Source organism: Hippopotamus amphibius, chromosome 5 (genome assembly GCF_030028045.1).
Source record: "Hippopotamus amphibius kiboko isolate mHipAmp2 chromosome 5, mHipAmp2.hap2, whole genome shotgun sequence".
Taxonomy (NCBI): domain Eukaryota; kingdom Metazoa; phylum Chordata; class Mammalia; order Artiodactyla; family Hippopotamidae; genus Hippopotamus; species Hippopotamus amphibius.
Window position 1 is genome coordinate 12,265,833 of NC_080190.1, and position 27,414 is coordinate 12,293,246.

At 44.1% G+C, this 27,414-nt stretch overlaps 1 protein-coding gene and 1 non-coding gene across 2 annotated transcripts in view; one reads left to right on the plus strand and one right to left on the minus strand.

Annotated features, from left to right (window-relative positions):
- The window catches only part of PLPP4 (phospholipid phosphatase 4), a 129,322-nt gene extending 114,240 nt beyond the window's left edge, over positions 1-15,082 (minus strand). The window contains exon 1 of the mRNA XM_057735976.1: positions 14,930-15,082. Coding sequence (XP_057591959.1) covers positions 14,930-14,985 — 56 coding nt within the window. The 5' untranslated portion in view covers positions 14,986-15,082. The remainder of the gene's footprint in view (positions 1-14,929) is intronic.
- LOC130854702 (small nucleolar RNA SNORA2/SNORA34 family) lies at positions 7,774-7,910 on the plus strand. Its single transcript, XR_009054141.1, has one exon. It is a non-coding gene; the product is annotated as a small nucleolar RNA SNORA2/SNORA34 family (small nucleolar RNA).
- Positions 15,083-27,414: the final 12,332 nt, after the last annotated feature.

Consider the following 27,414-nt stretch of genomic DNA (forward strand, 5'->3'; position numbering starts at 1 on the left):
GCTAATATATTTAGACAAGATATCACAGAAAAGCAAATTCTGAGCCAGGTCTTGGAAAATAGGTAGAATTTTACATAGGCAAAGAAGAGGCCACTTACATGATGACTCAGAAAACCATAAAAATATTAATGAGTGAAAGAATCCATGGATTTTTAATATAATTTTAAATGTAAACAATGTGAATATTGTATCAAAGAAAAATCTGCAAAATGTTTTTTAAAGAGACATCTAGTTCAAGACAGCTAATTGAACCCATACATTTTGTCTCTCTTCCCTCTCAAAACCCCACTAAAAAGAATGAAAATCATAAAGTCCATAGCCAGGCTGAAGAGCTCCAGGGATGCCAATCAGCAAAGCAAAATATGAAAAAAGTTATGGAAAAGATTAAGCATATAGGGAGAAAATAATGGATAATACAAGAAAGGAGATGCATCCCTGTTAAGAAGTTTAGATACAGAGGGGGAACACAAAATTCCATGTACCAATTTCCTTCAAATCACTGGCAAACTCAGAAATTTCAACGTGCAGGAGAAGACTACAAGGACCCTAATGTAAAGTAACAGCCACAGTCTAAAGAGTGAAGGAGAGACTTCAGCAGCTAGGTAGTGCTGGGAGATACAGTCTGGAGCTGAAGTTTCCCCAAGATACACTTTCTCCTGAAACCTCAGAAGGGCCAAATCATAGGAGTAAGAAACACATCCTAGGACTAAAGGATGCACCCTAGGATCTAAGGAAAAACTAAGACAGACTTATGCAAACACAGCCTAGAAACAAGGTTCCAAGGATTAAGGTGACCCAATGGCAAATTAACTGCATGCAAGAATAAAACTCAACACTCATTAGAGGACAATAACAAGCATCTCCACAATGTATGATTCACAATGTCCAATATACAATTAAAAATAACTATACAAGCAAGGAAACAGAAAGATGTGACCCATAATCAATAGAGAAAAAAAAAAAAAAAAAAACAGAACCATGGTTCATCCCAATGTTGGAAATAGCAGAAAAGTACTTTCTACTATAAATATGTTTAATTCTAGGGAAAGATGAAAAGAATAGGTGAACAGGTGGAAAACATCATAAAGAAACTAAAACTCTAAAAAAGAATCAAAGGGAAATTATGCAACTGAAAAAAAAAGAACACAAAATAAAACATTCATGGCATGGGCTTATGAGAAAAAAAATAGATACAGCAGAATAGAGAATTAGGAATTTGAAGAAAAGTCAATAGATATTATCTTAAACTAAGTCATAAGAAGGAAAAAAGTTTTTAAAAAAATAGAACAGAGTATCCAAGACCTGTGGAACAATATCAAACTGTCTGATATATGTTTAATTGAAGAACCAGAAGGAGAGGAGAGAGAGAGTGGGACAAAAGAAATATTTGAAAATATAATGTCGGGAATAATTAATTGATGAAAGACATAAAACCATAGCTCTGAGAATCTCCATGAAACCAAGCAGGAAAAATACAAATGAGACCAACCTAGACGTATCATAGCCAAACTGCTGAAAACCAAGAAATGAAGAGAAAGTCTTAAAATCAGCCAACAGGAAAAATGTGCGGCCTTCAGGAAAGTGACAAAAACAGTGACAGCTAAATTCTCATCAGAAATAATCAGATCTACAAGACAACTCAAAGTCATATCTAAAGTACTGAGAGAAAACTGTCAATCTAGAATTTTATAACGAACAAAAACATCTTTCAAAAGAAAAGGCAAAATAAAGATGACTCCAGTAAAACCAAAGTCAAGAGACTTCATTCCTCACAAACCTACCCTACAAGAAAAGCTAAAGGAAGTTATCCAGACTGAAGGGATATAATCCTAAAGGGAAAACCAAATATGAAAGAAGAAATAAAGAGTACTGAAAATGGTAGCTACGTGGGTAAATCTATTTTGAAAATTTAATTTCTGTAACCTTACATTGATTGCTAAAGACAAATGTTTTATGGGACTTATACATAAAAGTGAAATCTATAACAATGTACCAAAGGCATGAGGAAAAATGCTTTTGAAAGATTTTTACATTGTATGTAAAATGGTGTAATATTGACTTAATGGTGACAAGTAAAAAGATGCATATTGCAATGTGTAGAGAATCTACTAAAACTTTTTAAAGAGGTATAACATATATACAATATATATACAATGTACAACATATATGCAATAAAGGAGATAAAGTGGAATACAGTAAGTCCCTTACATATGAACCTTCAAGTTGCGAACTTTCAAAGATGCGAACAGGCGTTTCATCAACACCGGGCATGAGTGAAATTGCAGATCTCCTATAGATGATGATCCTTCAGCTCTACCATCTCCCGTGTCCCCTCCCTCCTCCAGTCAGTAACTCTTCTTGCCTGTTCACTCGGTGCCAGCCCCTGTATTCCAGCTGTTGTACTGTACTACTGTACTTCTCAAGGTACCCTCCTATAAGATCAAAAATGTTTCCTTTATTTTTTGTGTTTGTTTGTTTTGTATGTATTATTTGAGTGAAAAGTATTATAAACCTATTACAGTACAGTACTATATAGCCAATTGTGTTAGTTGGGTACCTGGGCTAACTTTGTTGGGACTTAAGAACAAATTGGACTTAGGAACATGCCCTTGGAATGGAACTCATTTGTATGTAGGGGTTTTACTGTACTAGTAAGTGTTTGATTAGCCTAAAAGAAGACAGAAAAAGAGGAACAAGAACAGATGGAACAAATAAAAATCAAATAACCAGGTGGTAGGCTTAACCCCAACCATATCAACTACATTAACTGTAAATGGCTTAACCACTCCAATTAAATGGCAGAGACTGGCAGACTAGATAAAAGTAAAAGGTACAACTAAAAGCTGTTTTCAAGAGTCATACACTAAACATAAAAATACAGATAGGTTGAAAGTAAAAGGACTGAAAAATACATTCTGTGCAGACATTAATCTCAAGGAAGATAATGCAACTATATATTAATATTAGACAAAGTAGACTTTAAGATAAGGAATATTAACACAAAGATAGAAACTTCATAATAATAAAATGTTCAATTTATCAGAAGGAAAGACAATTTAAGAATACTAACTAGAAATGCAGACATAGTAATCTGACTTCCAAATCACTAAAGGAAAAAATGGGAGGTAGCAAACAAAACTTAAGCTGTTCAGCTAAAGCAAGAAACAAAAGGGGAAAAAAACACAGAAATGAAGCACCACTTACAGAAAACAGAATAAGTTGGCAGCAATACAATGAAATATTAGTTATCTCAAAAAACGTGAAAACTTTAATTATGCCAGTTTGACAGGAGGAGCATATCTTCACATTAAAAAGAACAAATTTAAAAGAACAAATTTAAAAGAACAAATTTAAAAGAGTGAAAATATGAGGATTTGAATAGCACACAGCTAACTTGCTCTAGTATATTTAGAGGTTTGTACCCACCAAACAGAAACTATTTCTTATGTTCAAGCTATATAAATTTACAAAAATTTACACTGTATGTAAATTTAAAAATTGATTATGTATGTGGCCATACAGAAAATCATAACAAATTATAAAACATAGAAATCACGCAAACCATAGCTTCTGATCTTAATTCAGTGACACTATTTTAGCACTATAATTACCCCCATATTTAATTTTTTTTAAGAATCTCCGTATTTAAGACTAGGGAACTGAAGCACAGAGAGATAAAGTAACCGGCCCAATTTAACATAACTAGTAAATAGCAGATTAGGGCTTTGAACCCAGACATCCTGGCTCTGGATCCTGAAGTTTAAACCACCATGCTATGTTCCTTCTCAGGGATAAGGGGCCATTTCTCCTCAGAAATCTCAATAAACTAGAAAACTACAATAAATAAAATGTTATATTGAGCACAACCAGACAAACAGATAATCGGAATAGAATTCACCTGCAATTCATGGACACACGGACGTTTGTATGTGATAAAGATGTCACTGAGAAAACAATGTCTAATTCATAATTGACAAACCACATGTTAAAAAAAAAAGTTAAATTCTTTACCTCTCACTCCATAAATTAAAAAAATTTTCATACACTATAGAATTAAAATTAAAGAATGAAAGTATAAAACACTAAGCAATACAGAATAATATTTCTGCTTTAGATGAAAAAGGACTTTCTAAATAGAAGGGAAACTCTGAAACCATAAAGGAAAAGGTTGATAGATTTAACTACATCATTAAAATGTGAAATTGCAAAGAAACTTCAAAGTCAACCATAGAAGTGGGAAAAGTATTTGCAACTTATGAAATAAAAGGTCAACAACCATAAGGAATAAAAAGCTCATACAAATCAGTAAGATAAATTTTAAGATCCAATAAAAGCATGAATAAAGGGAAATAACAGATACTTCACTTTAAAAAATTCAAATTTCCAATACATGGGTGAAAAGATGTAAATGTTACATTCCCTCCCATGGTATAAATATAAACATTAATAATATCCAACATTGGCAAGAATGTCGAAAAACAGAAACCTTTGAACTATTGGTAGAATGTAAATATGTATAACCCTTTGGGTGGCAATTTGGCAGTACCTATCAAAACCCAAAATACATGTGGCCTTTGACTCAGAAATTTCATTTGCACAAGTTTATGACACCGGTACTTTAACAGGTACATTACAACATATGCACAATTGCCATGTTGTTAGTCATAACAAAAGATGAAAACACCCTATAATTCCTTGAATAGGTTAATCAGTGGAACACCACACAGCCAGCAAAAAGAATCAAGTAGATCAATAGAGACAGAAAATCTCTCCAAGATTTCAATGCATTAAGTAAAAGAAAAAATTACTATAGATAAAAAATGTGTTCTCAGTTTTTTTTTAATTATAGAAATATGTGTTTAAAAGTTTAAAAAGTGAAGGGAATGGAATTGGCAGAGATAAGTGAAGGAGTTCAGGAAAACGTGCACTTTTCGTATTGTTTTAATTTTTAAAACTATTTTACAATCTTAAAATAATAGTCAAGTGAGGGGAAACTTTTGTGTAATCCTTCCTAATATTTGCCCAAATCAGATATGTTTCCAATAGTCTAGAAATATGATGTATTTTGTATAGTGCTTTCTTTAACTGTGACATCATAAAATTTTACCCTGATTTTCAAAATGGTTATTTTAACAGCTTTATAGTATTTCTTTGTATCCATAATTTATCAAAACATTCTTCAAATGTTGACTGTTTTATTTTCATTTGACAAATATATTTGCTTTGTATGAAACATAGCAATGAACATCTTTATATATGAGGATTTTGCATCTTTTACATCAGTGTTTCAACATCTTTTTTAAGGGCTCTAAGTCAAAGGACAGGAGTAATTTTTTGTCTGTCTGCATTGCACTGCTGCTCTTCAAAATGGTTATGTCCATTTACAGTTCCACCTGCACTATCTGATCACATCCGTTTCACCTTGCACATCCTGCGTGTTAATTCTTACTTTATAATTTTCCTTTAAACATTTTAGTTGATACGAAATATAGAAAGGTTAACTTTTGACACATTCCCACTTCAGATATTTCTAAAGCAAGCACGAAAGATTCACCCAGTGCCCTATCTAGGATATTTCATTACCTTCTTTTTTTCCCCATCACAGGAAAAATCTAAATCAATTTTTCTAATTATGTATGAAAGTAATAAATGTCTACTGTAAAATAATTACACAATAAATGGTATAAAGAAAAAAGCGAATATTACATAATCTCATCAGCCTGAAACAACCACCATTAAGATTTTGTTGTTTATCTTTATAGCTATTCTCTTACAGACATAGATGCAAATTGATTTTATTACATTACCACATCACAGTAGCTTTGTGCATACTTATGTAACCTGCTCTTCCTCACTTAACAACAATTTATGGATATCTTCCAAGCTAACAAATAGTTGTCTACATTATCTACAAACCTAATGGCTGCAGTCATTACTGCGGCCCATAAAGAGCTTGTGCTAACATATATGCATATATTTTATTGTTTTTAGATGCATATCTTGCACTTGTATGGAAATCAAAGATTTAAATAAGGTTGGTTATTTGTATTTTTGTTAGTTCCCTGTTCCTGTCTGCTGTCCTTTTTGTTTTTTGTTTTTTCGTTTTTTTTTTTTTTGAGGAGCTCTTTTCTTCTCATATTGATTGGTATTTGAGGAGCATTAACTCTAAACTCTGGAAATTAGGACAACAGAATCACTTCCTGGGGTGGGGGGCTGCAAAGAGTAAGTCATCTAGGGTGTGACAAGTGCCTAGCACAGAGCTGGCACACTGTTAGTGTTGAAACTTGTTTCTTTTAACCAAGACGAAGATAGGTCAATTAAAGGATACCTACGGGACTTCCCTGGTGGCACAGTGGTTAAGAATCCACCTGCCAATGCAGGGGACACGGGTTCCATCCCCGGTCCAGGAAGATCCCACATGCCACAGAGCAACGAAGCCCTTGCGCCATAACTACTGAGCCCGCATGCTGCAGCTACCGAAGCTCGTGGGCCTAGAGCCCGTGCTCCACAATAAGCAAGGCCACTGCATATGAGGAGCCCGCGCACCGCAACAAAGAGCAGCCCCCACTCACCACAACTAGAGAAAGCCCGCATGCAGCAGTAAAGACCCAACACAGCCAAAATAAATAAATTTTAGAAAATAAATAAAGGATACCTACACATATACACATATCAGCCACTTCTTTTTCTCAATGGCTTCTTGGACAATTCCTCAGGATGCCTTCCCCAAACTGCCTAAATCCCAGTTCCAGGTGCAACTCTGCGCTGAAAGCTGCACTCATTATTATCATTAGATTGTGCCGTTAGGTATCTTTTACACCTGTGTTTCGACCACCCCAATGGAAGGAAGAGAGGTGGAGGAAGGACAGGAGATTGGCTTTAACACCTATCATGTGTCACACAGTACATCTTCCTCTTCAAGCCTCCTGGGCAGTGGCATCTTGTCCCCCCTTTACAGATGAGGAAGCTGAGGCACATCTTTATTACCAGCAGTCAGGATTTCACATCGAAGTCCATGATCTGACTTTGGTGCCACGCTGCCCGCCCTCCCTCAGAGTCGGGACCCAGCTCTAGGCATCCTCATGTCATTCACCAGGGCCACCACGTGCTTTACACAAAAGAACTGATCAATGAATGGAGATTAAAGCAGCATACAGACTGCAGCTCTCTTTCAGAATGTGAGACAGACAAAAAGAAGCCAAATCCTCTTTAAAAATCTCAGATGAGTAACCTAGCTTTTCCACTCCTCGGGATATACCCCACAGGAATTACAAAAGTTCTCATTAAAAACAATAGCAGCATTAGGCTTAGTAGCCAAAACAATAAATAACCCAAATACCCATAAATGATATCCATAAAAGGAGTACATAAAGAGGGACCATCATGCAATGAGATGCTCTATGGCAATGAGAATTAACAAATGACAACTACGCACAACACGGATGAGTCTCAAAAGGAAGCCGGGCACAAAAACCAAAAAAAGCCACAGAAAAGAGTACACCCTGTATGATGCCATTTACACGGAGCTCAAAAATGCTGTTAGAAGTTAGCGTGATGGAGAACCTCAGGGTGGCAGAAGGGGGCTCGGAGGGTGGAGGGTATTCTGCGCAGCTGTACAGTTATGAATTCTGCACTTTTCTTGGTGTACATTATTTTTAGGTTGGACTAAAATGAAATTCTCACTTTTGTAGGTCAAAACAGTCAAATATCAGCAACTTCATATGGTTCAAACTAATACTTCAATAAAAACACATTTAAAAAACCCTCTGCTATTTGGCCCTGAATCAAGGCCAGCAGTTTGCTGAAGCTGTTGGTTTCAAGCAGGAGACTAAAGAAGTCTCTTTCTATGCTCTGTTGCCCATTTCAGATTTTTGGAAATGTAATGGTCAATTCATTAGAAAGAAACATCTCAGTCATTGGTGACAAATATGGGCTAATACTAATTTGATTAATACTGGTATTCCAAAATTTAGAGATCCCTGATTTAACTTGCTCATTAGAATTTTAGTACTGTTAAACCCAATTACTACAAAAAAAAATCGCTGAGGATCCAAAAACAGTAGGATGGTTCTGAACTGTGAGCCTTCTTTGATTATCCTTTTGTATGGTCAGCGCCCTGACTTGTATATGTTAGACTTCATTCAAATAGGAAACTTATATTTACTATTGGGCTGTAAAATTTTTTGAACTGTATATTGGATTGTGAAAGTGCATCTATATTATGGACATTGAGAACGTTACTTTCATAGTAAATGCACTGTTTAAATATGATGATCTTCATTATATAAAAGGCATAAATCTTGCTGGATTGCATTTGCCTGACAAGATATACAAATATTTGGAAAGTAAAATGTATTTTCTTTAATAGGAAGGGAAGGAAGACTTTCTTGCTCTTTTGAAAGGAAAACATTTTTTTTCCTATTCTGTTTATTAAATATTTTACCAATTAAAAAAAAACCCCTCTGCTAAAGGAGAAAGAAATATCTAGCATTCACTGGCAGACTGCTCCCTTTCTGAAAATCAACCTAGCTGCTCCTGTAGCTTCTGACCCTGTTTCTTGCTCCTTTGTCTTCGGTGGAGACACAATAACAACTCATCCCTCACCTCGCGGGACAATTTTTCACAGCCACATATTAAAAGACTGTGATGAAGCCGTTCCCGGGCTCCACAACCCCAGCCCCTCCCGGCTTCCTGCTCACCCATCCTGGGCATCTCCAAGTCCTGTAGGAATTCACTTCCTCACTGTGAACCAGTGTTTCTAATTCATCCACAGAACACCAAGATTATATTTTTTAAAGACGCGATATTGCTGAGATGATTTTCATATTTAAAAACACGATCACAGAAAAATAGAGGTACAGAGCTTTTACAAGCCTTGTGTGGGTCATCAAAGGCATAATCTTTATAACTAATTGAGATAACTTTATCCAAAAGCTATGAAATAATGTCCTCCTTTTGTGGCATTATAAGCATTTATCTCCCTGTGGGAAAACATCATCAATTCTCAGAATTCTGGGTACAGCCAACTCATTTTACAGTGGCAAATAATATTTCAAACAGAAGGATGCTCCATTTATCAGATGACAAAGCAGACATCTTCCTGGGCTGGGGAGAAGCACTGGGCATACTTGGTCCAGCATGCACCGACCTGGGGGTGGAGGGGGTGTCTGATGGAAGAACTGTCTGCACCGGGCTTCTAGTAGAACTCTGTGATGAACACAGACTCAGAAGTAAATGATGGGAACACAGCATTTTCCTTACACATTATCGAATGCTGTTATGCTGATAACATTTTTGATTCAATGTCCTAGAATCACTGTTGTAAAAGGTCAGCAATTTGTCACCTTTGAGACGCTACAGGGCTGAGACACCTTCCATCAGACACACAGCAGCCCACACTGCGATATGGGGGTACAGCTCACTGAATGAACTCATGGGAAATTACGTACCTCACTTCGGGGGCGCTAAAAGGAATCATTTGACTATTTAAAGGAGTTTATTACTTTACAGAAATCCTGCAGTAAACTATTTGTAATGAGTATCATTAGTTACCTTAGTGTACGTATGAATTCACCTTAATAAAAGGTTAATAATAATCACATTACCATTTGTTGACACTCTCGTTTAATACTCGCAAGCCTTACCTCCATGGATGCTGTCAACAGTCCTGTCGAACAGATGGGGAAACATGGACTGAAGTGGGATGAATACTCTGCTAAAAGGCTCACACAGCTAAGTGGCAAAAACAGGATTCAAGCCCCGGCAAGCCAATGCCAGAGGCCGTGGCTGTGACCATCACACTATACTGCCATTCTTAGACACTGCATATAAGTAACAGGAATTCACAAGAGTGGGGAGAAGACACCGCATTGTTGGTATATGCACTGTAGGCACTGACAGCCTTATTTAATAAAATCCAATGAAGTAGGAACTATTCCCATTTCCCGCATGAAGAAACTGAGGTTCAGAGATTTTAGGCAACTTGCTAGTTAGTCGCAGAGCCAAAATCCAAACACAGATCTTCCAGCTTCAAAGCCCATGGTCTAACATTTATACTTTGCCTCAAACAACTCTTTGTTTCTAGACATCAAGCAAAATTATTACAGGTGTATTCGTTAGATGGAACAGGCTTTTGCTACTGTAGCTAATCAGTCCCCAAATGCAGAAAGTTTCCTCTGTTCCACAGAGTTCACGTCCAACAGCGGCTGTCCTGCTGCTGCATCTGGTAGCTCTGCCATCTCAACACCATGCTCACCATCAACGGAGACGGACAATCACAGGCCACTAAAGGGGACTGATGCTGCCTCAACCTGGAGGCGACACCTGTCCCTCTGCCCATGTTCCCCGTGGCCCCACCTAAAGGCAGGGGTTTGGGAACGGCAGTCTCCCGTGAAGCCAGAAAGGAGAAAAGAACCAGAGGCAACCCTCAAACACGAGAGGGTCTCAAGCTACTGTAAACTGCACATCAGTAGTTCCCAAACGTGGTGGACAGAGGGATCACCTGTTGAAAATGCAGATTCCCGAGGCTCCACAACATGGGCTGATCCAGTTAAGTCTGAACTGGGCCCCAGATAATCCGGGTGCAGGTGGTCAGCAGGCTGCCCTTTAGGAAGCCTTGCTCTGGGCGGATGCAGAACACTCAGATCTACAAACACGATCATTGGAAACCGAGTGCCCTCTGGTGAGCTCTCCCGAGGCGCCGACCGCGCAAGGCCCAGGTGGGAGAGTGGGGAAAGCAAAGAAGACAGAGATGCAGACTCCAGACGTGTAATCTGCACAGACGGTGGAATAAACCTCGGGCTCCTGGAGAGCACAGTGGGGCGCAGCAGTGGCGGCAGAGCTGTGCACGGTCACTCACAGGCGGAATCAGGGCCCAGGTGCCCTAGGGAACTGCCGCACCCCCCACTGGGCCTGTATCTGATCATGGTGCTTTTTGTTTCAAACTTCCCCACTGAGTGCCTCCAAGGGAACGTCCACGCTTCCTGGCAGGTCACTGAGACCGTCCACGTTCTTGTCCCAGGCTCATTTCCTGCCCCTCTTACCACCCCCCACCTCCCCACCCTGGAAACCCACACTTTGTGCTGAGGCCACACGTGGTGACCTGATCCCACACCAAATGTGCCTCCAGGCTTCTGCTCCAGGACACTTTGTCTGCAGGAATGTCCTTGGGCCCAGGCGCTCTGCACGTACCATGCACTGCTCAAGACTCTGGTGAGAGATGTCAGCTCTAAGCAACCTTCCCTGGCACCTGTCTCCTCCTTGTCATTCCTCGTGGGACTAATTAATTCCTCCTTCTAAGTAAAACAGAGCACTCTGCTCCAGCTACCAAAGCCATCCCCTACTTAGAGTCTTAAACTGGACACTTAGGGGTAATAAAGAAAGATCTCCTAGCTACTGTCAATAGTCCAGAAATCCACCTGACAGCCAGGGTCCTCGAGCCAGTCACCTGAACCGGCTAAAGCGCCAAGTTTCCCTGTGTCTGTTTGGAATCACACAAACTAAAGGTTACTAATGACAGAGAAAGGAAATAACTACTGCAATTGCAGGCATCTAGAAGATGCCAACTACGCACCTCCCGAGTAGATGTGGGATAGTGGGAATGACAAATAGTGGTGCATTTGTGCTTACTCTGCCAGGCTGCGAGCCTGGTGGAGGCCCCCTGGCCTTCCTTTCCCAACCATCCCCGGCACCTGCACAGGCCTCCTGCATAGGAAGAGCTCAGAGAAGGACGCTGGGTTGATCTGAGGTGAGGCAAACGCCATTCCCTGAGCAGCCTAGCATCCTGAGCAGACCCCCAGCTCCTAGAGGGACAGGCCAGACAGGGAGCCTCCAGGAGCCCCAGGGAGGGAGAGAGAGAAGGAGGGAGCTATGGAGGGACAGAGGGAGAGACTGAAGATCCCAGGTCCTGCCCAGAGGCTCCTTTGCTCTTCCTTAGGGACTGTGGGCAGAGCAGAGAGAAGGCACACTCGTGGGCTTCCTCCATCCTGCTGCCACCCAAGATGCCAGCAGGGGTTCCCTGAGTGTTTCTGCACCTGCTAAAGCCAGCACTGGACCTCTAGGCCCACAAGCCTCACACTACTAAATTCCTCCTCAAAGCTACACATCATGCTTTGATTTTTCCTAAACATTGATTCCTCAAACCAATTTGTTTTCTGTTAGGTTAAACTTTATGCGCCAGCCCTGATTTGCATTACTTGTTACTAATTTTCTTCTCAGTGGTTTGAGCTTTTCAGGCAGGACCGAGCACTTCTCAGATGCTCTACGAAGAGTGTCCAATGGAAAGCCTCCTCTTGGAATCCTGAATCATCAAACCTCAGCACAAAACCTGGTCTACAGGCAGAGAACCAGTTCCTTAAGAGAACAAGGGAAAGCGTATATACCTACTACCTATGGATCCAAAAATGCATTGCATTAGCACTAACCTCAAATCTTTGGGAGCACATGGGCACTGGGTGGTGGGATTCTACTCCCATGCACAGCAAATCCAATTGGAGGACAGGTGCATCTACATGTGATGTTCCCCCAGAGGCACAAGTTTGCAAAGGAGGTATTCCCTCCAAAAAGATTATTCTCTTATCTTGAGAAATAAAGTAGCTATACCAAGCAGAACCGGATAATATCAGCTAAGTTGGACCCCACAGCAGAGCAACTGGATTCAGCTTGCCCAGAGGGACTTTCTAAGCCTACTGGAGTGAAGCCCTGCTACTGAGACCACCACCTTCACGAGCAGAGGTGGTTTCAAGGCACTGAAGCTTGCCATCAGATCATCGCCGGCAAAAGGAAGGAAAAAAACTCCCCCTGAAAGTCAGCCTCTGTCATCTCACCAGAAGCTTATCTGAGAAAACAAAGGGTCATCTGTATCTGTGTGCTCCAAACCGGTCCTTCCGGAAGTCTTTATCTGCCAGATGATAACAGTATCCAAGCATCCAAGATTCCCAGAGAATCTCACACAGATACCAAAGCTGGTCTTTGCAGGTAAAAGAGCCACAAGTTGGACACACTGTTAATATTTCCAATTTGATACGAAACCAGGGAATCATCCAAAAATGCCATCAGTGCCCAAGAGTATCCCTTTGGGTGACAGCAGATTCCCCATTAAGTAATTAATACAAAGGGGAAGTTTGGAGAAAAGAATATAAACTGCCTGGTTTTTACATACCATCCTTAGAGGAAGCAAGAAGCACATAAAATGATAATTATCAAATTTCCAAATCCATTGCACAGACCATCCCTTATATATTTGTAAACATCTCATAAATGTTTGGGGGCTATTTGAAGAGATATCTGAAAACCATACAAATATTTACACATTATTGGACCCTTTTATAATCTGACAATTCCCAGCGACAATCAAAACAGGCAGCCGAAAAGCCTGCCTCACTTTATTTCAGCATTACTCACACAAACATTCAGCCAACAAATGGTAAATTCTACTGCGCATTGAACAGTATTTTATCATTTCTATCACACAATAATTTAATGGGACCTAGCCTACCTGCCAAATGGGAACCGTCCCCATCTGACCACAAGGCAAGTATTAGTTTTAATGTATATTCTAAAGGTAGAAAAACAGACTAAGAGGAGGGAAAAGTGTTTTCTGTTTTCCCAAGTGCATCAGGACCCACGTGAAGTTCTCCTTCCTTCTTCCCACTGAATAACACTAGTGTTTAGTCAGAGGCTAGGAGAGGGGGCTTTTCTGCATCTGGGGGCGCTCACGGCTTTCTCTGGTGCTGTGAATAAACACTCTGGCTGAATTTAGCCCCTCGCAAAGAAAAACATGCAAGAAAGGGCATTTCTCTGCACGTGTATACCCTGGGCTGTGTGGAACACAAGTCATCTCACAGCCTCCCACCTGCCACCAAAGATTTGGGGCAGAAATTCAGAGAGGGGCCTCCTGTTTGGAATGGCTCAGTGGGCTTTAAAAAAAAAAAAAAAAGGCAAATCCAGAAAGTTCATGCAACTTAAATATTTTAAATGTGTCTGAAAACAGCCATGGGCAGAGGAGGACAGAGAACGTGACCCCCTAATGGAGGGACAAGTGTAGATGCGGGTGCCTGGGTGACACGAGATGACAGGAGGCTGTGAAGTGGGTCCCGGCTTGCATCTGAAAGGCAGAGACACGACAGCTCTCTGAGGCTCTGGCCCTCGAGGTGGGTGGGCGGCGGGTCCCCGGGGCGCACTGGGACTCAGGCATCTCGGAAAGAACCTGCGCCAGCGCCCCCTCTTCTTTCCAAGACCACTGTCTCCAAGCACCCGCCGCTCAGGGCCCCCGGGGCATTTCGCTGCAGCCCTAAGCTGACAGGACTCGGCACGGAGCTCCGGGCGTATGAAGCCCACCCCCCGGGGCTGCGGCCCCCGACGTCCGAGCCTCCGCAGCAACAGTTTTCCAGCCGAAGCACCGCAAACGCCTCCAGGGAAAACGCTCACCCGGACCCCCGGCGCCAAAGCCAGGGATGCGGAAGGAGATCAAGCCTGGCCCTGGGCACGCGGGGGGCACTGAGGCAGGCGGCCAGGAGCGAAGGCTGCAAACGTCGGGCTCGGCAGATCACACACAAGGAGAAACTTCCCGAGGACGCCAACGCTGGTGCGCGTCTGCGTCCAGGGGAGCAGCCAGACTCCCCCGGCATTTGGTGCGGGGCCCGCGAGAGGCGCAGACGAGGGGCCCCAAGCGGCGGCCGGACCCGCTCTCCGGAGCGATGGGGGTGACGCGAGCAGGTCTCAGGCTCGCGCGCGCGGGTCCCTTCGCGCCCAGAGTCCCAGGAAGGGGACCGGGAGGGTCTCGCTCGGTCCCCTAGGACACACCCCTAGGGCGGGGAGGGGCCCTGGAATCCAGGCCCCGGCGGGACACAAACAAACTTGGGGCGCAGAGACGCTTGGTGCGTGGGTCCCCGAGTCCGTGAGCCCCCGCCCGCGGCGCGCCACTACTTACACGAAGACCCCGAAGAGCAGGGCTCGGACCCCGATCTCGATGGCCAGTTCTCGCATGGTGCGGCCGGAGCAGCTCCCGCGAAGGCGGCGGCGGCGGCTGGTGCTCTCGGCGGCTCCCGCAGCTCGGCCGGCGCCCGCTCGCCAGACCCGGGGCGGCGAGGGAGGCGCGCTCCAGGCCGCGGGCGGGGGCGGGAGGCGGGCTCCGGGAGGGGCGGCCGGGCGGGCGGCGGGGAGGGCTCGGCCCAAACCTCCCGCCGGAGGCTCCGGGGCTCGGGGACGCCGCGCTGGCCGCTCCCGACGCGCCCGGCCCCGCCGCCCCGCGCCGAGCGGAGGGCGCCTCGGGGACTCCCGGCTCCCCCGCGCCGGGCGCCGCCTCCGCGCCCTGGACCCGCGCGGTGCGCTCGCGGCCGGGCGAGGGGAAGCCCGGGGAAACCCGGCCGCCGCCGCCGCCGCCGCCGCCTCCCCTGCGCGCTCCCCCGCCAGTGGGCGGCCCCTGGGCTCGGCGCCCGGGCAGCGCGCTCGCTGGGTCTCTGCCTGCGGCCCCCCTGCGGCTCCCCGCTCGGCCTCCGACTCGCGCTCTGGGGCCTCTGGCTCCCTGGCACACGCACGCACGTGGGCAGGTAGTAGGAGAGCGCTTTGGGGATTCTCTCGGGCTCCAGACAGCCCTGGTACCCACTGTTCGTGCCGGGTAGCGGTCCCTCCCATCCGTTTTCTGCCCTTCCTACATCTTCCTAACCTGGAATTCTTTCTTTTTTTCTAGGAAGCTCCCCCGAGATGATTCGCGGGCTTGGCTTTGCCCTCAGGAAGAGCCAGCCAGACCCCAGGGTCCTGGCACAGACTGAAGGCAAAGGGGGGCCTGACTCCTCAACTTGCCACCAGCGCCAGGCCAGGGGACCCCTCCGCGCAGCCCCCAGCAGCTTTGGACTGCGTGCGCTGTGAAATGTGAAAAAAGAGACTGGCACAGCCCCTACCCTGGTGGCAGTTGGTCAGGGTCTGACACAGCATTGTCATCAGCACCTGAGGTAGCAGGGGCTGCAGGGAGGACCAGGAGCCTCATCCTCAGGGTTCAGAATCAAAGGCCAGATCCTCACAGGACCTCAAGCCAGAGTCCAGCGGGGGGGCGGGGTTAGGCTTTGCTTTCCCATCACCTGTCAGAATTGTGTATATTTCTCAGAATTTGAACTTGTAGTCTTTACTAATTTAAACCAAATGGACAGTCAAGATGCAAAACATATTAACCGTATCAATTAGGTTGGTCTCTGGGGAACCCAGCTCTCTCCTGGATTTTGTGAGCTGGGAAAATGGATTAGAAAGTGGTTCCTGGAACGAGGAGCCATAGCTCAGCCTCAGACAGGAGGGAGAGTAGGAAGAAAGAAGACCTTAGGAGGAGGGCTTAGGCATCAGCAAAGGGCAAAGAGACCCTACCTCCAAAGGGACATGTGACAGATCCAGGATTCCTGAACCAAGACATCTCAGGGTCTAGGAGAGAGAGGCAGACAGATGAGGAACAATCCTGGCTTTGTGTGGAAGGGACTCCATCCTGGAAGCCCCAGAAGCAGGAACTGCATCGTTAGTCTGTCACTGTATACACGATGCCCGATGCCCAGCACACTGTGCTTGGTAGGTATTTGATGAATGAATGAATGAATGAATGACTATATAAATCAGGCCCGTGGGGTGTCAGGTGTGGATAGAACAGGAAGGACTTGGAGCAAGGAGGTGCAGGTCTGTCTCCTCTGTGCCTCTGGCTCTGCAACAACCCTGAGCACAACTGGACTGGCTTGTGCTGTAGGAGAGCCCATAGTTAACCCAGTGACCTCTAATGACCCAGATCCGAGACTGCCAGGTGCAGATTCCAGATTACTAACAAAAGCCCATGATATTAACACGTCACTTACCTATAAGCATCAAGAGCCTCTGCAAAGCCACGTGTGAGGTGCTAGGATTCATAACCCAAATCTGCCCTCAAGAAGATAGGCAGACAAAGAACCATGAAGAAACATTAAGAAACTCTGCAAAGCAGCGCCAATGAGCCCCAAAGGAGCACTTCAGAAAACTGAATCACTCAGAGATCAGTGGTTGGAGTCATTCTTTTGGTTTGGGGTGGCCAGAGCACAAACTCTTGTCAAGGAGAGTTCGTTCTTAAGAGGCAAAGGAAATTCCATGTGAGGGCAAGAGCGCAAGTAGGTGAAGGGGGCAGAAGGTAGAAGGAGTTTGGAGGGCAGAGCCAATCGACCTCGTGGCAGAGCAGAAGGGCAGACCAAGGTTAAGTTCATGGTGGAGACCTAATTGTGTTGTACCTGCCCACCAGGGACTGTTATCAGCATCACAGAATTAGAATCTTTGTGCCACATTTTCTTGATCACTTCTTGCTTGTATTAGAGATGTCTACAGAAAGAGTTTGAAAGGGCATGTGACCTTACTGCTGTCATCATTAAGAAGTGACTGAAACAGAGATCTAAAGAGCTGCCCAGTTCAACCCCCCATTTGATGCTTGAATTGATTCTGCACTCTCCCCACTATGTGGTCATCCTGTGCACATTGGAAATCCTGCCTGATAAAAAAAATTCACCCTTGATGGAGCCTGTACCCTCTTCAGAGCAGCTCTGTTGGAATCTCTTCCTTGTAGGGAATTACAACAATGCAGTGTCCTGTGACTCATATCAATGCCTTAGTCCTGCTCCTGCTGCTCCCACCCCCTGCCTGCCAGCTGCACAGAACTGATACAGTCAGAACTTCTGTGGTGGCAAGGAACAGATGGCTCAACCCAAATTCACTGAAAAAGAAGAAGAAGAAGAAGGAAAAGAAGAAGAAGAATTGAAAAGTTCAGGGGAAGATCGGGCTCCAGGCACAGCTGGATTCAGGAGCCAAGCAATGTCATCAGAACTTGATTCTTTCTACCTCTCTGCTATGTCTGCACTGTACTCACATCAGCCTTAGGTTCCTGGTAGCTACAAGATGATTGCAATAACTCCAACTTTCCATGCTCTCAGGATCAAATATGATGGGAAAGAGCTCTACCTTGATGCCAGCAGTCCCAACAAAAGCATCACTGAATGTCATTGGCACTGCCAAGCCCTGAACCAATAACTATGGCCTGGGAATTGTGATGGATTGGTTGTCTCAAGCCTGGGTGACATGCTTCATCCCTTAGCTGGGAATGGAAGCTTCATCCAAAGCCCATGAGCTGAGAATGGGAAAAGGTGGACCCACAAATACAGAGCTGATGCTTTGGAGGAGGGGAAATGTTTGATGCAGAGCAAACAAACATGGACCAGGAGACCCCCTTCCATGCCACTAGCATGCTTCTCTGAGTTCTAGTCCAGTCCCTCGATCTTTAGCCTGTAGAAGAGTTATCCACGATAAGACTGCCACACCTCTGCTTTGTCATGCAGACTCACAGAACTGCCTTTCAACAAAGCTGTGACGTCATCCAGAGGCTCCTCTTCAGCTGTCCAGTCTCTTCCTTCTCCACTCCCTTTGGCAACTCTGTCATCTGCCCTCAAAATCCCCTTTCTTGTTTACCAAAGTCGGCTGTCAAGGGAAAGCTCTAGCCTTGTTCATTACATAAACCTGGACTAGGACATTCCATAGGCTGGTGCCCCCCTGCCAAGAAGAATTTATTATTTAAAGCGGGTCCCTCTTGAAGGGCAGTCCCCATAAAATGGACTAAAGATGCTATCCTCGGTGTCCCAAATCCCACAAAGCGGGAGGCCACTCCCATGGGTGTGGAGGTGGCCGGCTCCAGCAGCTGTCTAGCCGTGAATATGTGCCAAATAGTAGAGCCCTTCAAAGTGCCAGGTTGCTGCAGCAGCGGATACAGGAATGGACAAGGGAGTGATGTAAAGTAGGTTAGATAAAGCAATCCAGCCAGGTGCCCAGCTTGGCAGCCCCTGCTGCATCTTCAGAAAACTCGCATGGAACATGATGAGTTCTTTAGTGAAGGGAGCATGAGTCAGAAGTTCTAGTAGTCTCAGAAAAGTTCTATCGTAAGAAATAAATCTGCCAATCCCTTACCGAGATAGAGTGAGCACCGTAACTGTAAAGTGTGAGAGTGATCTTTGAAAAATCACTTCAGAATGTAGACATTCGAATGAGTGCCGCTTCCCTCAGTACCGCTGTGGCTGCACACATTTTCAAAGTGCCACTTGGGGAAAATCTCTCATATTTCATATTGAGTTCATGGGCATGCCAAGAAAATCACCCTCTTCCCTTCATAGTCATGCATCTGCTGTTGGATTTTTTCTTTAAATCCCCAAATGGTATTGTCCAATATGATGATCCCATATTAATCAGATTTTAGGTTATTTCTGAACACCAAAGCTGCTTTCAGAAAACACAAATTTGCATCAATTTCTTATAATGTCATTTCCCAAAGTTACACTTTGTATCTCAGTGATACCCACCTGGCTGCTCTAAGAGTGTGTCCTGGAAACAGGTAGCCATGGTAATCCTTCCCTGTGGAGGCCCACACATCCAGGCTTTCCACTGTAGTTGCCTGGTGTGAACTTGCTGATGTACCTAAAACACCAGAGATGGAAGAGGAATTTCAGAAGAGGTCATCAAGTTCAACTTGGTCCATGAATATCTTCGACAAAGGTCTCAATAAATATCCCTCTGCTTGAACACCTCTAGGAATGAGGAACTCACTCACTACTCACTCCATTTCTGGAGAGATCTATTGTCATTGATGTTTGGGTAGAAACAGACTTGTCTGTAGCCCACATCCATGGGTCCAAATTGTGCTTTGGGGACCACACGGAATATATTTAATGCCTGTTCTTCTATGTTAAGGCCCTTTAATTGTTCCACAGCTGGAAAGAAAGAGAGATAGAGATGAGAAAGGAGGGAGGGAGGGAAGGGGGGGGGAGAGTAGGTCTTTTTTCCAAGTTAAACACTCTCAGTTCTTTCACCTTATGGTAGTAATATTTATAAGACCTCTGAGGATATATCACTGAACTGATATAGACCCAACACTGAAGTGCATTAAGCCAAATTCTATATGATAAAAGGTAGTTTTCCTACTTCCTGGAAGGAGATAAAGCACACTGAAAGTGATTTAACCCTTTCATATCTTCAGAGTAGTTGTGGCCATCAAAAGAGAAAACGTATGAATTAATGAAGTCTTCAGGGGAAACTGTTATTTTAGTTCTTAGAAACCTTTAAGTTAGGAACTTTCTTTTTTAGCAGGATTTTGTCTCTTATTTTCAAATTCATCATGTGAAAAGTCAGAGTATCACTACCTCTGCTTTGTTCAAAAAGAAATCTTTGTGCGGGAGCCACCAATAGGATTCTCACTGCTGTAGATGCTGTGCCACAAATTAGAATCCTGGAATATTAGCACAAGGGGAAAAAAAATTAAATTAAGAAGGCTTTGTCCTTAGTGCACAGCTAGTTCTGCTCCTTAGCATGTAGGTGGTCCAGGGCCTTGCCAAGACCCCCCAGGGAGTCCGGGGCAGGACAAGGAGCAGGACCAGAATCCAAGACCCCTCATTCACAGTCCTGTGCTTTTTAATGGCAGTCGGCTGCATCGTGCATGAAATCTGATTGTGATTTTGATTTGTGTTTCCCTGATGGCTAATGATGTTAAGCATCTTTTCATTTGCATTTTGGCCATTCTTTCATCTTTTTTGTGTGTGAAGTGTCTCTGCATATCTGCTGCCTAGTTTTAAGTTGGATTTTTGGTTTTTATTATTGATTTGAAGGAACTTTTAATATATTCTGAATCCTACTCCTTTCTTAGACATACATATTACAAATATCTCCTACCTGTGCCTTAATTTTTCATTTTCTTTACAGTGCCTTTCGAAGAGCACACATTTTTAATTTTGATGAAGTCCAATTTATCAATTTCTTCTTTTACAGTTATTCCTAAGAAATCTTTCCCTGCTCCCATCTGTGAAGATTTTCCCCTATGTTTTCTTGTAAAAAGCTTTATAATATTAGCTTTTACATTTAGGTCTATGTTATATCTCAAATTAATTTTTGCATGTGGCATAGAGTAGGGGCTGGGGTTCTTCTTTTCATAAGAAAATTCAGTGACTCCAGCATTGCTTGTTAAGAATGCTCTTTTCAGGCTGAACTGCCTTGATGGCTTTGTCAAAAACTGACAGTTTGTATGGGTCTCTCGATTCTTTACATTTCTCCACCCATCTCTGTGGGGTCCTGCTCTGTTCTAGCCAGACCCAAGGGGCATGTGTCAATGTTCATTACAGCTTTATGCACGATAACCAAGTATTGGAAACAACCCAAATGTTTATTAACAGGAAATGGACAAGTGGTGTGTATGCATACAACCAAATACTACTTAGTGATTTTTAAAAATGAGCTACAGATACACACAAATACATGAATAAATCTGAAAAGCATATTTTGAGAAAACAAGCCAGACGTAGAAGAGAGCATACCATATGATTCTATTTATATGAGCTTCTAGAACAGGCAAACTGGGCTATGGTGATTATCTTTGGGCGGAGACGAGAAAGTGGCACAGAGTAACTTCCTGAGGGATTAGAAATACTCTATATTTAATTGAGATGCTGGTTACCCCGGGACATACATTTGTCAGTATTCACCCAACTGTATATTTTAAATGTATGTATTTAATTATGTAAGTTATATCTTAATTTTTTTTAAGAGGAAGAGCAAAAGGAAAAAATTAGGTCACAGGATGTGGAAGAAATTCTCAGTGGGGTCCCTCAAGCAAACAATGCCAACTCCTCAGGTCGTCCAAGTATTCTGACTGCCACAGGGTCAGACACACTCAGCAAAACCCCCGTGCTAGTCTAGTCTTTCAGAGACCCAAATGGAGAGGTCTCTTCCAGGGAGTATTTGGAAGCTACTCAAATGCTCCTTGCAAAGAGGCACTCAGATAACAGTAAAGGTTGTTTCTTTGGCCCCTGACCTGATCTGACTGGTGAGCTCAATACTCCAGCCCATTCTTCCAGGACAACTCTTCCTCTGTTTTCAAATTTTTAGCCTTCATTATCCAGAAATCTTTCTCTTGGGAGCTTCACATGCTGGTCGCCTTCTTACCTCCAGAAGAAGGCAAAGGTAGCTCCACACAGCTCCCCACCGTCATTCTTGTCCCGTCAGGAAAACAGGCTGCCCAGTTAGTACTTTTTCCTCAACACCACCTCTTGCCTTATGCGTGCTGCAAAAATATCCGCCAAGGAAAAGAGAAACGTTCTCCTTTATGAACAAGATTCCTCCAGGTCATGACTGCTATCCTGGGAATGGAGTCAGCTGTAGGGCCGGGCAGGCAACTGTGCCTTCACTGGATAACTGAGCTAGGCCAGGCCTCTTCCCCTCAAAAACAAGGCTGTTATTTCACCATTACAGCTTCATTTGTGTAGCAAGGAAGTCTTTCCTCTTCAAAGATCCCCTTTAAAAGCATACATTCTCCCAAGCAGAGTCATATCTTAGGCTGTTTATTAACAACGATATCGTCTTTTCCTTATGTCAATTTGCTGTTTACAACACACACTCCCATGCATTACCTCCTGTGATCCTCACCGCAAGATCATGTGGAAGAAAAGGTTTTATTATTATTATTATTATTATTACTAATTATCGCCACCTCTCTTTTTTGGAAGATAAAGCTCACGGTTAGGTGACTCGCCCAGACCACCCAGATGGTCAGTTGCAAAGCAGAACCAAAGGGCAAGGCTTCCAGTAACAGGCTCTGTGTCCTTTCCAGTGTGCCAAGGTCACTGGCCCTCACTATTCAAGTAGGGATTGATGGGCTGCTGGGAGAGTAGAAACAGAACATAGGACCAATGCCTGGGAAAGGCAGGAAGGCTGCCTAGGAAGGGATATTGGAGAGTGAGCAGAGGGTTTGATGATAGGAAGGAAGAGGTGACCAGGTCCACCTTCACCTGCTCCATAGTTTGGCATATCTGTCCTCAGAGAACCTTAAACACACCAACAACTCAGAACGTGCCTATAGCTGAAACTACTTCACCAAGTCTTCCAGGCCAGCAGGGTGAATCAATTATGATTCCTCTAGTAGCAATTGATAGAAAACCCAACTCAAATTGACCTGGACAATGACCAGAGGGGAATGTTGGGTTCAGGCACAGCTTGATCCAGACTTCAAACAGTTCCATGAAGACTCAGTGTCTTTTGCACACCACTCAATATTACTTCTCTGTTGTCTTCATACTCAGATTCATTCTCTCCTTGTTGGGCAGCTCCATCTTACAGCCTCTTAGGTTCAAGTTCAGCAGAGAAAAAAAAATATGAGTGTGTGTGTTTGTTTTCCAATAGCTCTTGCAAGAGTCCTGAGATTTGCTCTGATTAGACCAGCTTGGATCATGGGTTCATGGTGGCAGGGGACTATGCTGATTGGGATAACTCTGGGTCACAAACCCATCCCTTCAACCAAGAGGAACAAGAGCGGAAAAGGGGTAGAGCCTTGAGCTAAAGTCAGTTACTATAACTAAAGAAGGGTGAATGGAATACAAGAAGGCAAATTTCAAATACCCATCACACAAGACGCCCACTACACAGATCTAACTTAGAAGGTGATCTCCAAAAGGACACAATCTTTTCCATGTTCACCGCTATGTCCCCTAGAAAAATACCTGGCACAGAGTAGGTACTCAGTAAGTAGTGATATTTATCATACAAATAAATAAATGAGTGAAACTCAAGCGTTCAGAAAAGCTGCTAAATATGGTATCACAAGGTTTTGTTTTGCACATCACTTCTTTGGCCCAAACTAGGATTTCAGGAAAGAGCTGGGCACAGCCACCTCCAGCAGCTATGCCTGTTCGTGTTACTTCCGTCGGTCTGAAAGTCCATTTGCCACTTGAGCTTAAAGCAGACAACACGCATCTTTTCTATCACAGTGCAAGTGACGTTGATGAGGTTCACAAGTTAATATACATATTAAAGACTGCATCTTGGAGCCTAACTTCTAAAGAAATCTTCCTACCCTTTGTTCTTCCTCAAAGAGATTAAGGAGAATCTACTGCAAGGGCATAATGTGTTTAGAGCAGCAATGGACAGGTATACACATATCTGGGCACAGTGGCCCCAAACAGCACTGCCAGTGACCAATAGCACAGGCTTCTGGATTTCCAAAAGCTATTGCTCTATAGATGTACAGTCTTTGCAGACATGGAATTGGGAATAAAGTTGCATTATCTAACTTCTTACTCACCAGCTTCTCCAAATATGACTCCCAAAGCGATGCAGTTTTCTAATCATGATGTATGTATAACACTGGGATTTTAAGGATAACATGAAATCCCCATACTGTTTGTAAGGTTTGGAATATATGTTTATTTTTCTGAGAAGAGTGCCCATAATTTTTATCTGATTCTCAGAAAGCTTCACAGGAAAAAAAAATTCAAGAACCTCTGCTTTAGTAATTTTCAGATCAAACCACCCATGACCCCTATAAGCTTTGATGAGCAGCAACTCCAGCCTTGTGCTCCAGGGGCATTAAACAGCTTCTTTTTTAACGATTCCAATTGGATAACAAAGATTTTCTCTCGTGCTCAGACTTAGAGTCAGGTCCACCTGGGCATCTGATGTACCCAACCTATATTTGGATAGGTTGAGGGCCCCTGAACATGAGGAAAGAGGAGCGAGGTGGCCTGGGGTGGAGCCGTGGGTCCACCCAGGGTGAGCCTGAAGGCTGACGTTTCAAAACTTCTATAACTAAGGCTCTCTTCCCAAAAGGAATGACCCACCTTCTCAGGACAGCTGTCCTCAGGGTTTTGTCCTGTGCCATCCACACTTTCTTGCCTAACCTTCTCCATTAAGACCTTAGAGGCATTGAAGCAAGATTCCCAAGACTGGATCAGGATAAGGATGACCAGCCCAAGAGAACTGGCATTTGATGATCAGCTGCCAATGACCACTTTCCGGAAGTCTCTTGACTCAGGGAGAGTGGATGTCTATCGTCTTTCTACCCAGCATCAATTTGTCCTTCTTCTGCTTAGATTCCCTCATTTTCTTCTCTGAATAACTATGGTGTAAGAGTCTAAAATTAAGACCTAATATTATGTGTTGCCTGGACATCTGGTGAAACCAGGAGGGCCTCAAATGGCCTAATTGCTAATTTCCCTCCCTGCTCTGCTCTTGTGGATAAGGCCTCCTAAGCCAATGACTTCCTTGTCACACGGGAACCAGGCACAGTTTCCGCTTATCCCAAGTGCCAGGCTTCAGTTCCCTTACCAGCCTGCAAAATTATTCAGACAGGCCAATCACATCTTCCCATGGAAACTGGGGGTCACCCCACTTGTTCATGCTCTTCCTGGGTGCAACCTTCATATGGCCCTGCATGGCATGCAGTGTCCTCCTTCCTGGGACTATGAGGGCATGTGACTAATAAATCACCATCTGTCTCATCTGTCCAGTGTCATGGTCCTGTATCCTATGCTGGCCATCCCTATAACCCCTGGTCAGGAACCCCTCCCTCACCAAAGAGGGGAAGAGGAGGTGATTAAGACATTCACCATCCCCGCCCTCACATTTTGTGCTCCCAATAAAGCTGACCTCACCCTGACCTCAAAGATGTGCATTTGACTCAGGCCTGGCCAATCAGAGTACACATTCGTCCAGCGACAGGGACTGGTCAGGGATGGACACATGACCCGGTTAGAAAATGAGATACAATGCAGCATCTCCTCCCGCTGCTGAGAAAGGCACTTTTCTTCTTGTTTCAACTTAGACCCTGGAGGAGGTGGAACTGGAGCTGGCACCTTTTGCCACAAAGATCCTGAGAATTAAGCTCGTATGAAGGAGAGAAGGGATAAGATTTAGAGAGATCAGGCCCCACTGACATTGCAAGAGGCCCTGGGGGAAGTTATGCCTAAAGCTACTAATACGTGGACTTCCCAGTCCTCTAAGCCACAGCATTCCTGGTTTTGGTTAAGACAGTTGGATTAGGATTTTTTCTGTCATCAAGACCTGATTGAATCATTAAAATCTATTATATCAATCTCAGAGTGCTTGCCAAATATCTACCATGTGCCAAGTACTATTGAGGGATACACGGGGGACACAGAGGTACAAGGGCTACAAAGGATTAGCAAGCAAGATCAACACCTACGAAGCAAAATGCTCCTGACCAAGGGCCACATTCCATGGCACCCACGCTGGCAAGGAGAGTCGAGAGTGGCTATTCTGTCCGTTCATCAGCTGTAGAGTCCAATTCCATTCCGCAATGACTCCCTCCCTCTCTCCTTAGCCTCTAGTGATCCACGTGCCTGACCAGGAATTGTCATCGGGGGACAGTAAGAGAGAGGAGAGTGATATCACCAGGACAAAGCTGGCCCCTTCCCACTTTACCTGAAGCTCATCTCCTTATTTAATTCACAGGTCTGTTTTATAACTTTCCAGGATACAAGATGTTCTGACACTTGAGTAATAAGTGATATTCACAAGATGTTTTCCCCTTCTCCACGCCGAGGGTGCTAATGAGAACGGGTGCCCTACCTCCCCTTTTCCCAACCTTGGTCCAAGGAGTAAGGTAGCAGTCCTCCCTCCCTTTCAAGTTCATCATCAGTAGATCTAGACAACAACAACATCCTTCATCTACACAGAGAGAAAGCAAACAGCAATGCCAACCACCCAGAAGAGTTTCTTTGGTTTTGTCCTGGTGAGTTGAAGCAGAAGGTTAATAACAGGCCAGAGTCTCAGTGGTCCCACCAGGCAGGGCAGCCAGCTATCCTGTAATCACTAAGAGCATCTCCAAAGCAGGAGCCCCTGGGTAGGGGGACGAGCAGGTGAGTGGATCAGCCACTGGTCACTAAGAGAAACACCCCACAGGGGATGGGCCTGCACTAGCAACAACCACACTGTTGTTTTTATTGCAAACACAGTTCCAAAGATCTATTGATAATAAATGAAAATTTAGGGAAGTTGGATCTCTGCGGGCGACAGGTGCTGTATATTCTACACATCAAATGGCTTGTTTTAAAAATAGAAAACATAATTGTACATGATTCTTCACCAATTTTTACCCAGTCCTACCAACATTGTGTAGACAAAGAGATACCCTCTTCCAAGGGGAGACAGTCCCTTATTTTCAGCCTAGCCTCGTCCATGCCATTAGGAACAATTAACACACTTGTAGAATAAAGAAGGCACAGCATGTGCTTTGCAATTAAGCCCATCAGAGGTGTGGTCTTGATGAAATCTTTGGAGTTAGACAGATGGGTTTGAACCCCAGCTCTGCCCCTCTTTCACTGTGTGATCTTGGACAAATGACTTAACCTCTCTGTGCTTCGGTCTCTATAAAATGGCAATGGTAATTATAGCTGCCTTGCAGAGCACCTGGGGTGCCCAAGGACGTGAAGCATGTAAGCCCTGAGTACCGTGCATGGCACGCAGCCAGTGCTTAGGAAACGGAGGAGCAGGTACTGCAGATCGAAGGAGGGAGTCACCGGCATTTCTACAAGCCGTGAGCCACAATATGGTGGTTTCAAACCTGGCTCTACTTCATGTGGCTGTAGTCAAACAGTTTAAATA